The sequence below is a fragment of the Columba livia genome, chromosome 3 (genome assembly GCF_036013475.1).
Source record: "Columba livia isolate bColLiv1 breed racing homer chromosome 3, bColLiv1.pat.W.v2, whole genome shotgun sequence".
NCBI classification, from domain to species: domain Eukaryota; kingdom Metazoa; phylum Chordata; class Aves; order Columbiformes; family Columbidae; genus Columba; species Columba livia.
In genome coordinates, this window is record NC_088604.1 from 47,073,545 (window position 1) to 47,090,082 (window position 16,538).

Below are 16,538 nucleotides of genomic sequence, written 5' to 3' on the forward strand. Positions count from 1 at the left end.
TTTCAAATTTAGGGCTTTTGGCGTGTTTCTAGTGTAATATTCCATGCATAATCCTAACAGATAATAGTTTGTTGCTTTTAAATTTGACTTCTCTTTTTATTATTGTTATTAATAGACAGCTGTTAAAAGGAGCCCTTAAAAGCAGGAACTCCCAGCATTGTAACTCCTCTGATTAATCACTTGAATGAAGGATACATTTTTTAACAAGACAAGTGTTCTGCTGTTAGCAATTCACATTTGCTCTTTGGAGATAAAGAGCACTTCCCAATAACTTTTCTGGGTCTGTTAGCACTATGAAGACTGAAGTTTATAGTATGGTTTGCCCTCTCCTGTTATTGTAAGACTAATTCAAGGTTTACTCAAAGGGTACCATGTTTTAACACCCGGCCCAGCTGCTAAGTAGTGCTAGATCTGCTGGATTTTACTGGAATGCTTTACTTAGTGGGATTAAGGAAGGGCAACCATAAGGCAGGAGCAAACTAGTGGAATCTCAAACTCAATTTCAGAGCCCTTGAGAAAATACTTGCCAGTTTGAACTCCACCTCATTGCTGCTCTATAGTGCTGGCCCGAGGCATCGTAGCTACTAGGGACCCAAGCCCGGGAGGAGACCTGAAGGGCCTCAGCTAAGCATAAAAAAGTAGGAGCATATTGTTGCAATAACAGCACGCACTGAAAAGGGGAGTGAGCCAAGTTGTCTCCAGGCAATGCAGGTAGCAAGCTTAGATTGGCTTCCCAGCCAGACAAGTCCCATTTTTTTCACCATTTGAACTTCTGCTATGCAAGTCATTTATTCAAGTGTTCATTTTTTTTTCCTCTTCATGCCTTTGGCTCAAAAACCACTCTGTGACTCTGCGGCAATCTCTGGAAAGTTCCAGGTCACCAGAGAGGGGAGTTGTACTGCTCCAGCAAGAGAGCTCTTCCAAAAAAATCACCATTGCTCTTGAGTACAACAGGTCATTTCTCTCTCGATCAAACTGCAACTAGACTCCAGCCATTGCCACCAACAAAAAATGTGTTCAGAACTCCCTGAAAGCTCCAAGCACTATTTGCAGTTGTATGGTGTTCTGTAAGAGTAGACTGTGGAGGTTCCTTAGACATCTAGCGTTAGAAACTGTGAGGTGCCAGACCCTCCCCCTGAAGAACGTCCTCTCTGTGTAGTGCAAAGGATCTGGTCAGCTAAAGATCTCCCCAGACGGCCTTGAGGAACCATGGTGGCTGGCAGGGAGGCAGCTGAGCTGGCAGTGCTTCGTGCTGCAGCAGCCCCTGAGCTGGGAGTCGGAACAGTTCAGTATGCTGAAGGCTGGTACAACAACAGAGAGCAGAAGAACGATTCTAAATTTAGAGGTCTTTTTGCTTCCTGTGCCACATATATTGGGCATAAGCAAGAACCCAACCTGTAACTTTCAGCAAGGCTTCTTTCTTGTAGATCCTTGCAATAGCCTGCAGCACTCAGTAGGCAGAGATGTGGCATGAGATGGCGAAAACACTTTTGGCACAAATTAGTTTTCTCAGTTTCATTCTGTAAAAACTATTCCTGTGGTACCAGTACATAGTCTGTCACTTTTCTGCGCCACACATCTTGAAACTAGGCCACCTTGCAGCCAGACACAAGAGTCAAGGAGTCCGAAGGAAGGCAGATGATAAACAGTGGTGGGAGCACTCTGCTGTGTGGAGCCAGTACTTTTCAACTTACATGTGTCTTACATTAAAACCCCAGTGGGAAAACAAGCCCCTTGCACAAGGGGGTTGATGAGGATCTCAACTTGAGCTGGCAATGGGCACTTGTAGCCCAGAAGGCCAACTGTATCCCAGGCTGCATCATAAGAAGTGTGACCAGCAGGCTGAGGGAGGTGATTCTGCCCCTCTGCTCTGTGCTGATGAGACCCCACCTGGAGTCCTGTGTCTAGCTCTGGAGCTCCCAACATAAGAGGGACATGGTCCTATTGGAGCAAATCCAGAGGAAGGCCATGAAGATGATCTGAGGGCTGGAACACCTCTCCTATGAGGACAGGCTGAGAGAATTGGTGTTGCTCAGCCTGGAGAAGAGAAGGTTCTGGGAAGACTTTATATAATAGCAGCCTCGCAGGACCTAAAGGGGGCCTACAAGAACTGGAGAAGGACTTTTTACAAGGGCATGGAGTGACAGGACAACAGGTAATGGCTTTAAACTGAAAGAAGGTAGATTCAGAGTAGATATATGGAATTCTTCCCCATTAGGGTGGTGAAGCACTGGAACAGGCTGCCCAGAGAAGCTGTGGATGCCCCATCCCTGGAAGTGTTCAAGGCCAGGTTGGATGGGGCTTTGAGCAACCTGGTCCATTGGAAGGTGTCCATGCCCATGGCAGGGGGGTTGGACACCATTTCCTCACCTGAGCATAGTTTAAAAGCTGCCACTGGAAGGGTGCTTTACCTTTGGGATTGCCTAGAGGGTGGAGGCTACATTTACTGTGGGTTCCTCCTCCGCACTGGCTGGGGTTCAAATGAATAGGATCAAAGGGGCTGGGTTGCCCTGCGGAGGTAGGCTGGACCCCTGCCCCTGTGGCAGGTGTCCGGCTGAACTTCTTACACTGCTGTGTGTGCCATGTCGGGAGTTAGGCACTGACTCACCAGAATTGGGCAGGTACTTAAATTAGGCAGCTTGGAATTCACCTTAAATTATTTAGGCACGCACTTGATATAAATAAACTTCAAAGAGACTGAATTGGTTTGCCAAAAAAAGAAAGCACACAGGTTTTGAAATCTTTTGCCTTGGATTAAAATTAAAAACCAAAGTGATTGTAAGGACTTTTGGAGAATCTGAAAGGTATCATTAAAAAAAATCAGTCCAAGTAACTCATGTGATGTGCAATTCAAAATTTATAAAAAATGAAATATTTAATGGTAAATAAGGTAACATGATAACCAGCTTCGCATACCTTAATGCTTTTCACTGCCAGGCAGACTGAAAGGACATGTATGGACACATTGCACAGTAATATTTAGAACTCTGTTGGCCCACAGGCAACAATACTGAACAAGTAAGATGCTGCAGGCAATATCCATACATTGCTGTAACCCAGGCAGAAGAGAACAGTGGCAGACACCTGAACTTCATTTATATTTTTAAACTTCCTATGGCTGCAAGCAGTGTTGGGGGGTTCTGCCAGCAACGTATTATACTGGTTGGGAAACACTAGTTTAGAGTGCCAGTTAATATATATATATATATATATATTTTTTTTTTTTCCTCAGAAGCAAAACTGTTGATACTTTTTTTTAAAAAGAATTTTATAACAACACTGCACCTTGTTCTTAGGTACAATGCCAGCTGCTCTTGGAAACTTATCAAAATTGCTATTTAGCAAGACTTCATGAAGATGGGCAAGAAATAATTGTAACTGTATTGCTTGCTGAATCAAGGACATCAAAATAGAGAATCCACATGGCATCTCTGGATTTGAAAAACAAGTGCACATGAGTTGGAAATCTTACACCTACAGTTTAGCTCACAGAAAAAAGTTTTGATGAAATGAACATTCGTTATAAAAAACCCCTTTTCTAGCCTGAAGTAGCACCAGGGCGTACTGGCAAGACAGCAGATATGTAACAGTTGAGCACCAAAGGAAGGGGAATTTGATATAAAAGCTTAAAATAAAAATCAGATCAAAGCTGCAGTGGAAGATGGAGTGGAAACGAAATCTAAAGGAGCTTCAAGAACAGAGTAACTAACCCAGTGAGCAACCTAAAGTCTCCTTCTGTGCTGCAGCAGTTTACTTATACATCACTTGCATCCATAACTGTTTAAAAACTGACAAATCTGAGCAATTTCATTCTTGGAAACATAAGCCTCTTTTAATCTATTGGCAATGCAATCGCAGTTCTCTTTACTCTATGTTAGTTCAGCCAAGAACTACGCCATTGTATGCCATCTCACAGATTTGCATTTAAAAAGAAGTAATGCTCACTTAATGTACAGTCATTGTATTATCTATGCCATAACTAACTCTGAATGATCAAACATTTATCCCATGAAGGTCTGCTTGTCAAAATTCTGTGTTACGTCCAAAAGAGGTAGATACAGCCTGAAAAGTCCTTTCTCTCAAAGACATCCATATCTCCCAATCAAGTGCAAACAGCATGCTTCTCTTTGTGCACGCAACACTCAAGTTCCATATCCTGCTCATTTTATAGCGAAATAATATTTTGTTCCTTTTGCATAGTCTCATACCTCATTAAGATATGTAAGTCCAAATATTTGCAACAATATAAAAATATTTTGGTAAGCAATGTAGAAAACTAGATTTCTTTGAGAACTCAGCTGGTTGATTTGCTATATTTTTTTTTTCTATGTAAACAATTCTCTCTCTTTATGGAAGTAGCAGTATTTAGAGTGTAGGAATCCTTATGGAAGGAATCCTCTTTGTTTCAGAACCTGAAACTGAAACAGCCTTTCTAGGTTTTTTGAGTCCCAGCTGCTTCTATCAGGGCCATCACGTCATGGAATCCCTTTCACAAACAAGTCGCTGTCTCAGAAGCAGCTAGTTATCTTCCCTTTTGGGTGTCCACCCTCACTACTACTGGAAAGGTCCCCCCGAACCTTCTTCTTTGGGTGGATAGGAGCCTTTCCTTCTAGATTTGCATTAACATGGATCTCTGGTTCATGGCTTCTAGGTGCTTTAACCCAAACTACAGTAATGACTTCGAGAACAATGAGGTGTTTAAAAAGTGAATGCATTTTATCTAACAGAAATTTGCCTGTGAAATTGGAAAATTTAATCTGGACTGATTTTTTAATAAAAAAGTTAGGTGTGGAGACGTGGGTTTATGAGAAAAGAAAACCTGCTTAGTGGTTCTTACTACCATATAATGTGATTGAAGGCAATTACTTTTCATACAAGTTTATATCAGAAATACTTCCAGTTATTAGTAATGTGACCCTTTTTAGCAGCAGCAGTCTTTAATAAATACTTGATGTTTAAATCCTGCAAAGATATCATAGCACAGGTACATCTATTATAATAGCCATCTATAGCTTGTGGGCATACAGCATCTGAGCAGAGATGGGGATAGCCATAGTTTTTGTACATTGATATAAAATGTTAACATATTAACTTCCGTAGGTTGACAAAAGCAACAGAATTGTTTGAGTAAAAATAAGTCTTACAAATGCAGACGTTTTTCTGTAATGTTCTCCTGCTAAGCCCGTTTTTTATGTTAGTGCTGAAAATAATGATGCAAGCAACTAAGTGTAATTGTCGAAAATTATTGGTAGTGATTTGCATATGAAATACACACCTTTTACTGCCTCTAGTTAGCATTGTTCAACTAGCTTATAAATAGTACAGCTGAAATGCTGGAAACAGAAAACTGTTTTCTATGGGCACATGCTATGAATGAAGAAATGTTCAGACACAATGTGCAAGTTGGAGAGCTTTCATCAAAGCTAGCCAAGAGGGGAAAATGCTCCATTTCCTAATCGTGCTCTGTTTCAGAGAAGCCGGTCACATACAGAAAGCATCACACTCATCTGCAGAGAGCAAAGCTCTTTAAAATTCGTGTTTATGCTTTTCTGGAGGAAAAAAGTAAACTATCAGTACTTGTTCCAAATTTTTCTAATTACTTCTACATCACATTTCATTTTTATAATTTGATGTTTATTAACCACTAAACTTTGAATGTTGCAGTTGATGAAAGTCATCTGCTGTAAATGTTAAAGGTATAAAAAAGGTCTAGTTTTAAGATACAGTTTTTGGTGCAAGTAAAATACTTTTGTGTACAGTTTTAAAACTACAAATGCTGACCATTGTTCTAATAATAAAGCAGAGTAATTTCAGACCTTGATATTCGGGGGAAGGGGTGAAGGGAGGAAGACAAAGTGGAATAGAGTGAATAAGAAAATTTTAAAGCCGCATTTTTTATAATCTTGCTGTGAAGTTGCAATTGTCCTACACAATCATAATAAAATAGCCCTCAAATTGAGTTTTATAAATAAATTTTGTAAAACCCAGATAAATCTTAGAAACACTGGTTTACCTGTCACTGGGATGCCTGTTTGTCACCATTAGCCAAAATTAACATTCTCATATGATATGATCCCTCCTTTCTACTGCAGATAGACTTTCAAGTTCATCATGTAAAGTTGGTAGAACACTGCAGCATACTGCTTTCCAATTTAGTAAATATGTTGTCTAGTTGCTGTTTCTGTTTTGGAGAAAAAGGCTTCCTGTCCTTGAGAGAGGTACCCTGACAAAAGCATTTTGGAAATAGGGAGCAATACAAGTCAGCTCCAAGTGTTGCAGAGAAGGGATTTGCTACACAGGAGGGAGCCAGAGCATTCCTCGCTGGCGGCGGTGGCTCTGGATCTGGCAGCAATGCCGGGAGCTGCAAGCAGAGTCACCCACAAGTGTGAATGCCTGAAGATGTGGACAAAGGTGACTGTGTGAAGCTTTGGTGTATCGATTATGATTCTATGATTGTGAGTTTGTTTGTCACTCTCTTCTCCCCTCCACAACTTACAGCAAGCATTGTGCTTTATCTTTCTAGTGATTTTAAAGGCATTTGCCAACTTGCTGACAGAATTTTAGCTTAATGGCTACGTTCTCTTAGCTTTAGAAAAACAGGTTTATCCTTAAAGAGAAGAAACACATGAATGCAAATTATGTAAATAATTAATACATCTTAGGGATTGGTTTCTGAAAGAAAAAAAGATAATTTAATGCAAAGACCGTCAGAAAGATGACTTTCGGAACTGGAAATATTCTTTCCTTTGAACTGCTTTGAGAGACTGAAAAGCTTTAGCTCTTTGTTTTTCATAAGACACTGTATGTGTAAAAGTACTTTGAAGACTACAAAGAATAAAAAAAGTTTGATGCCTCACTTTTCTGTGAGATTGAAGAGTTGATGAGAGTAGCGACAGTTTAGGGGTCTGATCCAGAAGCCACTTCCTTGATAAATCCATAGCATGACACGGTTGCTCGAGTTAGCCTTTTGCATTGATGATAATTCAAATACTATCTGCTCACAAGAAAAAGCAATGGAGAGATTTCAGCAACAGGTTTACCCTTGAGGAGTCTGGTCTAGCATCTTTAACAGCGCTTGGGGCAAGCAGCATTTCCCAGCTACTCCAGAGAATGCTTTCTTCATGTTTCAATTAACTAGAAAGAGGTTCTCAATCTTTTAGCAACTTCTATCAAGCTGGACACTGAGTTGAATATGGGCCACGCATACACTCTTTATTGCAAATAGGGCAAGGCACATGCTGGCTTACGCTAGGAGAAGCACAGCCAGCTGATCAGTTGTGCCAGGCTGTCAAATCCATGCAGTCCAATAAACCTGGTTGTCCTTTTTCTCTGCCTGGCTGGGGGCAGGGCTCCTCTCTTCCTGGTTAGAGCATTCATTACCTGATCCTTACAACTGCAAACCACAAGTCCCTTACTTGGGTCAGAAGAAGGATCCGCCTTTCTACTGTTTGGGGAATTGCTCAACAGCAACTGGAGTGGTAATTTTCCTGGATGGATCCTTTTTGGCCACTGTTTCTCCTCACAATTCACAAAACCCAGCTTCCAGATTCGAGGTGGATTCACCATCCCACTTCCTCATGTCCTCCCTGTGGTCAGACAGAGAAAACCACTAGGAGGCACACAGATGCACCCACGGTACCCTTAGCCTTGAGCAGAGAAGAGCTGCCCCTCAATAGCTGAGATGGTGGCTGGTATGGGCAAAGAAAAAGGTATGCTGTCTTCGAATAGCTGGAACTGTTGGGATAGTCTCTCCTCCGCCAAGATGCAGACCTGTAGGGTTGGGGTGGAAGAGAGATTCTCTTCAACTTGCTTGAGCCGGCTGGCCAATCTACCCACTGTTGGTGCTTCAGTGTCTGGCCAACTCCATAGTGCCAGGCATTTCATTGGTGTGCTCCATACAAACTTCTGCCATGTGGACCCCATGCACTGGAATTCATCCAGGTCTTTTGATGTCTCATTGTTGATGATCATCTCTATCACTGCTAATTCCCTCAGATACCAGATAATGCTCTCAGTGGTTGTTCACTTGCCTCAATAGTTTACAAGATCTTCCCTGAGGAGATACCTTTTCTTTGTGCTTGACAGGAGTTGCCTCCAGCAGCTACCCATTTTCCAATCCCTTTGTTGATGCCCTGGTCCTTTAGTGAGGGATCCCAGCTGCTGGGCTTCCTTACCCTATAATTCCTGACTGTTGGTCCCAGTATCCCAGCATTGGAGCAACCAACTGATAATTAGCTCACCAGGTTGATGGCTATCATGTTTGTGCATACTGACAACTCACTTAGGGATAGGGAGCCGGAGGTTTCTGCCTCGTTTATGATTTCTCTTCCCCCTCCTGTTCTTGACATTGCTCTGCTGCAAAACCGGCTGCCTCTGACTCCTCATCTCACTCCCTCTTAGGAGAAGCTTCTTCCTCCCCGAGTAAACAAATTGACTTCTGATTCCATTGTTTCTTCTTGACTATAGGACCGACTGATATAGTTGAGACTTAGGTCTCTGGTTTAGCCACAGTGCCCATTTATATGTCTTCAGATCCTCTCTCCCTGCAAGGGGGCTGAACAGTGCTCAGCAGGCGTAGGCCAGGCCCAGCCAGGTGTGAGAAGTTGTGTCCCTTTAACATAGCCAGGGCATCCTTTTCTCAAATGTTCTGTCACTTTTATCAGGATCCTGCCCTTGTTTGGGGGTCAAAGCCCACACCACCAGAGGCAAAAACTGTTCCAGATACCCGCCCATATTCTCCTGTGTACCTTGTCAACCATGGCCACACTGCCTCAGGGCATGTCCCTGTGCAGTATTCCTCAATAGTCAGTTAACCTTAGGAAAAGCTGGAAACAGATTCTTGAGACACACCGATGTGAGCATTCTGATTACCCAGGGATGTTCAAAACACCAGAGTCATTGTAACAAGGTGGAAAGCAACTGTCTGGAGGAGATGAAGGGGAAGGTTCCATTCTTTGTTTCCTCCACAAATTGGCTCTCAGAGGAGAACAGCGAAAAGGTGTAATTGTTAATTGTCTCCACAAGATGGTTCCCGAAGTACTGGGACGGCAGCAATGCAGGGCCCAAATACGGGATTAGGCTCAGAGCCAGTGCTTTCATCATAGTTCTCCCGGGTAAAACACAAGCAAGTGCTACACAGCACAGCAAACTGAAAAAGCCAAACCCAGCCTTTAGCAAAATGTACAGCAAGAGAGAGTGTGACACTGCGAGGGTAAGGGAACAAATAAGTCAACCTGTGACCAGCAACAGCTAAACAAGCACAGTAACTTCCCTTTAGCACACTCCAGTCAAACGTTTCATTATCTTGAACCCTACGTCTCCCACACTGGCTGCCAAAAAGGACTGTGGTGGACTCAATGGCAGCTAAGCACCTCACAGCTACTCACACACTGCCCCCCACAGCAGGATGGGAGAGAGAATCAGAGGGCAACAGTAAGAAAATCAGTGCATTGAGCTAAAGACAGTTTAATAGGTGAAGGGAAAAAGTGAAAACAACAAAGAAAAACCAGTGATGCAAAAGCAATCACCACCAGCCAACTCATGCCCAGACAATCCCTGAGCAACAGACACCCTGGAACACCCCTGCACCTCATCCCATTTTTATTGCTGAACATGATGTTATACAGTGCAGGACATCTCTGTGGTTAGTCTGGGTCAGCTGTTCTAGTCATGACTCCTCCCAGTCCCTTGACCATCCCTGACCCACTTGCTGGGCATCAGTGCAAGGAGCAGAGAAAGCCTTGGCTCTGTGCAAGCAGTTCTGAGCAACAGCTAAAACACTGGTGTGTTGGCAATGCTGTTTTGGTCACAAATCCAAACCACAGCGCCATATGGGATACTGTGAAGAAAATCAGCTCCATCACAGCAAGACTCAGTACATCAGGGTAAATTTTTGTTCTCTTCCTTACTGCCCCCAGTGAGTCTGCCCCTGATCTGGCTTCTTTTGGGCTCACGACCCAAAAGGGATGACATGAAGATCACACAGCTCACTGGAGTGCAGCCCTGCTAGTCAGGGCCCCAGGAGAGGCTGACAGAACTCGGGCTGCTCCGGCCAGCACGAGGCAGCCAACAGGCAACTGAACTGCAGCACACAGCTGCAGGATAGGGAATTAGTGAGACAGAGGAGCCAAACGATTCTTGGCAGTGGCAGGTGATAAATAATGGGCACTGGCCACCAGCTATGCTGGACATCAGGAAAACTTAACAAGGAAGGTAGAGGAGCACTGGGACAAGTTGCATGGGGACCTGCAACCTGGTGGTTTCCAAGACCAGACTTCAGGTTTTGGGAGATCCGACTAAGTGACTTTCAGCAGTGCTTTCCAGCCAACATTTCTATTCTTTCCAAACAACCTTCCTATACAGTGTTATCAGAGTTGTGGAGCTGGAAATACTCAGCTGGCAGCTAAATTACTTTCCATCATAGACCTATGAAAGAGCCATTCTAGCACTGCAGCTGTTGTCTTTGTAGGAGATGAACTTAGTTTGGTTTAAAAAGCAATTGGGACCTTGTCCTGTATTTTGTGCACCCGTGCAATGGTCCAGCAATACAATACCTGGGATAGGTTCAGAGCAGCAGCTGGTTGTGTGGCTAGATGACTGAAGTGAATGGTGTGAATTCCTTCCTCAGTCACGCCCCCCAGACCACAGGACTCCCTGTTCTCAACCTCCTTACAGAGGTGGGTGGGGAAAAGGAATCAAGGAGATAAAAATAAAACCAGAACAGCCTTAAGATTTCACCAGTGCTCAGAAATTGTACAAGGTATGGGGAGTATATTAATAATACAGCAGTGATTAATTCACCAAGAGTTTGAGAGGGGGTATAATGCTTGTAGTCTACTTGAAGGAAACAAGACAACAAAAATTTCTCAATAATTTCAGGTAAATATCTTAAATATAAGATTACTGGTAAGGGACTGGTAAGGGATTTTTTTAAAAAATCAGGGTTAAAGTATAGTTGAAGAGCAATCAACTCTCTGGTGGTAAAAATACAGAAGAAGGTCATTCAATTTTGCCCATTTGCCTTTATTAGTAAAAAGTACAAATAAAAAAATTGTACTTTCATGAAAAAGTAAACCAGGCTTACACAGTTTTGCAGTACATTTGATATTTCTTTCACACAACCGAGGTGACTGAGGTGAGATGGCTCAGAATGTCTCCAGCAGACCCAAGTTTCTTACAGCTCTAAATCATTATGAACCATTTAGTGTACACACAAGACAAAGAAAACTCAACATATGGCTCCCAAACAGAGCCAAAAAAAGCTGAAATATGAATATGGTTGAATTTAGGTATTTCTTTCAAGCACATGTTTTACATTAGCAGTACTTCAGGGAACTTCACAGGTGAAAATGAAGGGTGGTTAGCTACGGCAGATACCTGTGACTGCTGCTGCCTGGCTGCTGTGACTTCCTGCTCCTCTTCTGCCTCCAGCCCTCCCGCTGCAGGGACAGCGCTAACTCAGGCAGAAGTGCCTCAGGCTTGGGTAGAGAGAAAGTGCCAGGGCAGGCATGAGAAAGAAAGTGCAAGCAAGAAGGGGTCTGGTGTGGAAGCCATTCTTCAAAACAAAGCGAGTCCTGCGTTCCAGATGCTGCTCCCATACAAAGACTGTGTCTCAAGGGTGCTTATTATACATATAACACTATGGTATAATATAGGCATATATTACACAGAATATTATGTACATTATGGAGGATATATTTTCAGTATATTTTTAGACTACTGAGTTTTTATTTATATTTTGCATTCGGTGGAATGCAACACGCTGATCTATGACAAACAAGCTGTGTGACAGGGGGAAGGAGTGCAGGGGGAGAAGGAGGGAGGAGAGAATTTAACAGAAATAACTTCACTTAGTGTTTGAGTGAGCGATGTAATGAAATCTGTTTGCTGTGCTAGCTGTCTCCAGATTGGGCTGTAATTACACCACAGAAGGAAGAAAGGTAGCTGAGTCTCAATCTAGATCATTTATGTAAACTCAGCCTTCTTGTCAACGGTGTTCTCAGATTGCATGCATGCAAACCACAAAAATCATCTCCTATGAACAAAACAGAGACGGTCTCAAATTGCAGGCTTCTGATACACCTTATATGCCGTCTGTAATTGGACTTTAACATTCAACACACTGAGGTTCAAAACTTCTCCAGTATTTTCTGCATTTTATTCAGCGTGGTGAAAGACTGTACTCACAGAAGAGCATTCCTTCTTCCCTTCTGCCAAAGGCCCATGCCTCGCATTACAAGTTAACATTTATTTGGCTTAAATGAATGCAAGTGTCACAAACCTAGGAAATTCTTTTGTGTAAGACTGTGTTGAAACAAACCTCTTGATCTGAGGGTGAGATATTCCCTCCCCAGGAAAGTTGGAAAAACCTCATTCTTTTAACCCAGAGAATGATACTTTTATACACACAGTATAAAATGCAGGCAATCACCTCCCTTAACAGAGCCAAATTAATATTTGATTAAATATTTTAAAACTCCTACTTACCATGCTTGACACATTTTCTCAGCAAGTTTCTCAAATACGGAAAAGCATTAGGCACAGGGTAATTTTACATTTGAATACATAAAACCAGTGTGAAGAGACATGACTGCACGCAGACAGAGAGAGGATTTTCCCCCGTTAATCCCCCGAACTGCCCTTCCCCTTGGTAAGCGGGTACGTTAACTCCCGGCTTCGGCAGCTCGCTCTCTCCGGGCAGCTTGGAGCAGGTTTCTTGTGACACCTGGGTCTTCGCACCCCTCCATCCCTCGGGCAGGAAAACCACCACCTCCGCCCTGGCGCCGTCCCCGCCAGTGCCCAATCAATACCCACTTATTTCCTGTCCATTTGCTGAGGTCACGGAAACGGGACTCATTAATTATTTCTACTGGTGCAGCCTCAAGTGTGCTTCTGGCATAACAAGCCAAAGCTGGCTGTGACCTTTTTTTTCCTTCCCCCTCCCGAATTTTGCTGGTGGTGGTGGTGGTGGCAAACAGTGCGTGTTGCTCCATGGGGACGGGACGAGGAGGTGAGGTGACCGGGGTGTGGGGTGTTGTCGGTGTCCCTGCTGGGCTGCTCCCACCCGCCACGGGGGGAAGAGCAGCCTCCCCTTGGGTGACAGGTCAGGGAAACCTGGTGACAGCGTAGACGATGTTGGCCAAGGCGGCCCTGGCCTCAGAGGGAGGGAAGCGCTCCAGGGCTGCCAGCGCTCGGCTGCCGTGGCACCGGCAGAGGTCGATTGCAGAAGTCACGCCTTTGCCGGCCTTGATCGCCTCCTGCAACTGTCAGAAAACACAGGCACAACAGGGTGGGTTTCAGCAACGCTGGCGTACACAGTTATCACTAAGAACACAGAGCCCCCGCCGCCCCTTCCTGAGGTAAAGGCAAGAACCAAAGCTGTCATACAGAGCTCTGAAATGCTCTCAGCTGCTCCCATTTTGCCTCCTCACTACAACAGAATTGCAGGTAATTTAAAATACATCACAAACTACATTAGCTCATCACCTGAAAGATGCCGGCTCTCCAAAGGGCACACTTAATTAATAAATAAATAAATAAAAAATCTGGGCATTTCATACCTACGCCACTGCCTGAGCGCTTTTGTGCAGAACTGGCACACCAGCCACTCACACTCTTGTTTTCTGCAGTCAAAAACTGGATTTTATGCATATCCATTCCATCCCCTGTTTTTTGAAATGGGCATGTTGAACTCTTGTCTTTTGTAATGCAGGTTTCTATTTATACACCATATGATTACATTTGTTACAGTGGACAAAAGCAAATTTTGTCAGTAAAAATGGGATGTGTCAAACTTTATTGTACTGAGCTATATCCGTGCAAACTCTGCCTTCTCAGTAAGGCTAGGGAACTTGACAACGGTTTGGTGATAGACCACGTGAGAAAGCAAACATTTTCATGGAATAACAGACATTTCATGGCAAGCTGCTGGAAAGATGTGGCACCTAAAAAACTTGGGTAAACGACAAGTTAAATTTCCTATGAAACAGCACAAACAAAAATCACAAACAAAACACGTTTTTTTCCCAGTACGTCAACTTAGCTGAAGCTCTAAATAGTAATAACACTTATTAAGGGCTTTTCAATTATTATTTTTTCCTCAACAGCATCATGAGACCGTCATGAAACACTTCTGTTTTCCACCCGAAAATCCAGGTGTCCCCAGACCAACTCCAGCCCGCTGCTTCATGCCCGGGCCTGGGAACCAAGGCCAGTGGATCTTCAGGATTTGATTATCCTGAAAGCATCACAGCATTTCATGATCTTTAATGTGCCCCAGCTGGTTTTTATCGCTGGCTTACATCATGGTGTTGGCTTTTAAAAAAAGGGCTTTTTTGAACACAGGTATCTACAGTAACTAATTATACAGGGTTTTATAAATTATGTTTTCCTCCAATACAGAGCCCACTGCCCCAATTCGTTTACAAGTACATCACTATCACCTTATCTATCTAGTTTAAATCACACACACACAAAAATCTAAGCTATGACCAAATTGTAAGTCACCCATTTTATATAGATACTGAATGACATTTCTTATCTGAATACAAACTGAAGTGGATTCATTATCTGTATTTAAAGATGAAGTTAGCTGAAAGCATGTTACAGCACTTGAGTGTTCAAGTCCCAGTTCATAAAAATTTTATTCTCCACTTCAGTTAGAATCTTCCTGCGCTGTGAGCTGGAAAGGAACTTGCCCCGAGGCATAAATGCATTGCATAGCTAATTCAACACGTCCTCTAACGAATGGGAACCAGCCACATAACCGCAGCTCCACAGCAAAGGTGGGGATAGGCGAGATGAGGAACACCAACAGCGTGAAAAGGTGTCTCTCCCCCCTCCCTTGAGGCGCAACTTTGTGAGATGGTAGAACCCACACATCTTGAAGCAAAGTCTGCTGACTTGCTAAAGCTCGTTCAAAAGGTTTAGCATAGCTTGTAACACTCATGTAAGTATACACTGAGATGTCAACAGGAAAGGAAACAGGCTCCTAAAAAGTCTTCAAACTGGTTAAAGATCAGAGGAGCTTAACTTAAGCACATATGATCGGATATATGTACTACGACTTACTGGTACCACCAAAATCTGGGAAGGGGAAGAATTCTAACGCAAGGACACAATCCATTTACACGCTTGTCACGCATAATCCCTTAGACACACGTAGTGCCTCGAAGCCAAAACAATTGCAAAGCTCATGTCAAACTATACACAGAGGAATCACTATACAAAAATCAGACTAATCCGCTATTGAATGTTTCCAAGCAAAGTTCAAGGAACCTCAAAATGAAAAATACCTGCTCATATGGCAAGCTTCCTCAGCTTTTCAGTTAGACATCATCTCATGTAATGAACAGCTTATAGGCCTTAAAAACATACCTGTTTTATAGTCCATTTGCAGAATCAGCTGGTCAACTCAAATAAGCACACACTGAGGCAAAACCTGACTGCACTGACCAGACTGCACAACCTCTATCTTGGTTAGGGTTGTAAAAGAAAAAGAAAAGGAACAACAAAAAGAAGAGTACAAACTGAGCTTCTCGTAGTGGGAATAGTTATTAAAGAAATACGGGATGTAAATCCATAGGAAACCAGGCTTCAGTAGCTCTGTTGTCTGCAAAAACCCTAATGTAAGCCTTTAGCTGTATTGTCAGTTGTGTTACACGGTTACACATTCACACTCTGTTTTTGAGCTTCAATGGTTTTATGTTATGAACTTCACAAACTAAGTCCATAGAAAACAATGTCTCCAGTTTAGATGTACTATTTTCAAGCTTAATTTGGATAGCAGCAGCTAATTTTTGAGGCAAATATGCAGAAAAGCAAAATGAACTGCATTTTTTGTTACTTTACAAACTTTAATTAAGCTCCCTCATTGATTTCTTCTAAATAAAGGAATCTGCTCTTTTAGTCTCTACTTACATGGCATCATTTTGTGCATCAAGCACATTTCCACTTGTAGGAACGATTTCATCCATCATTACAACACAACCTTCTCCACAGTGGCATTCAATAATAAAAACTGAATACAAGTCAAAAATGCAGGTTGCTTTGACACACCTTTCTCCAGTTGAACTGCTGGATATGCTGGAATGCTGCATTTTCACTTTTAAGCTTTTGTTCAGCTCTAAAGTCCTACTTTGTCCTAACAGTGCCAAGAATCTGAAAAAAAATCACTGACTGGGTTTTTGTTATATAAATTCAGCTTAAATAATAGTCTTGCAATAGTGCACCCAAAGCAAGACTCCGACGAGAAGTGATGCCCCCTCCAACACAGGAGCCCTGTTTTCCTTCAGCACCTTCTGTTTCCCTCAATATGTTCAGATATTGACCAGGCTTGACAGTTTTGCCTGATACACATGAAGCTCAGAGCCCCAGTTTTATATCTGAAGGTTGTTCTATGAATCTAAGAAACAGCAAAAGCAACATCATTATCCTTACAGTCTCCGAAAAAGATGCCTGGTTGAGCCCTGAGAACAGAGCCCATCAAGAGCCTTGCTCTAGTCAGCCTGCTCCATCTGCGCTAAGCCCAGCCTCATCCA

At 42.9% G+C, this 16,538-nt stretch overlaps 1 protein-coding gene across 3 annotated transcripts in view; it reads right to left on the reverse strand.

Moving 5' to 3' along the window:
• Positions 1–11,001: 11,001 nt before the first annotated feature.
• Positions 11,002–16,538, reverse strand: part of PDSS2 (decaprenyl diphosphate synthase subunit 2) — a 118,210-nt gene continuing 112,673 nt past the window's right edge. For all 3 annotated transcript variants that reach the window (XM_065056637.1, XM_065056638.1, XM_005509475.3), the window contains one exon: positions 11,002–13,262. In XM_065056637.1, the coding sequence (XP_064912709.1) occupies positions 13,104–13,262 (159 nt within the window). In that variant the 3' untranslated portion in view covers positions 11,002–13,103. The remainder of the gene's footprint in view (positions 13,263–16,538) is intronic.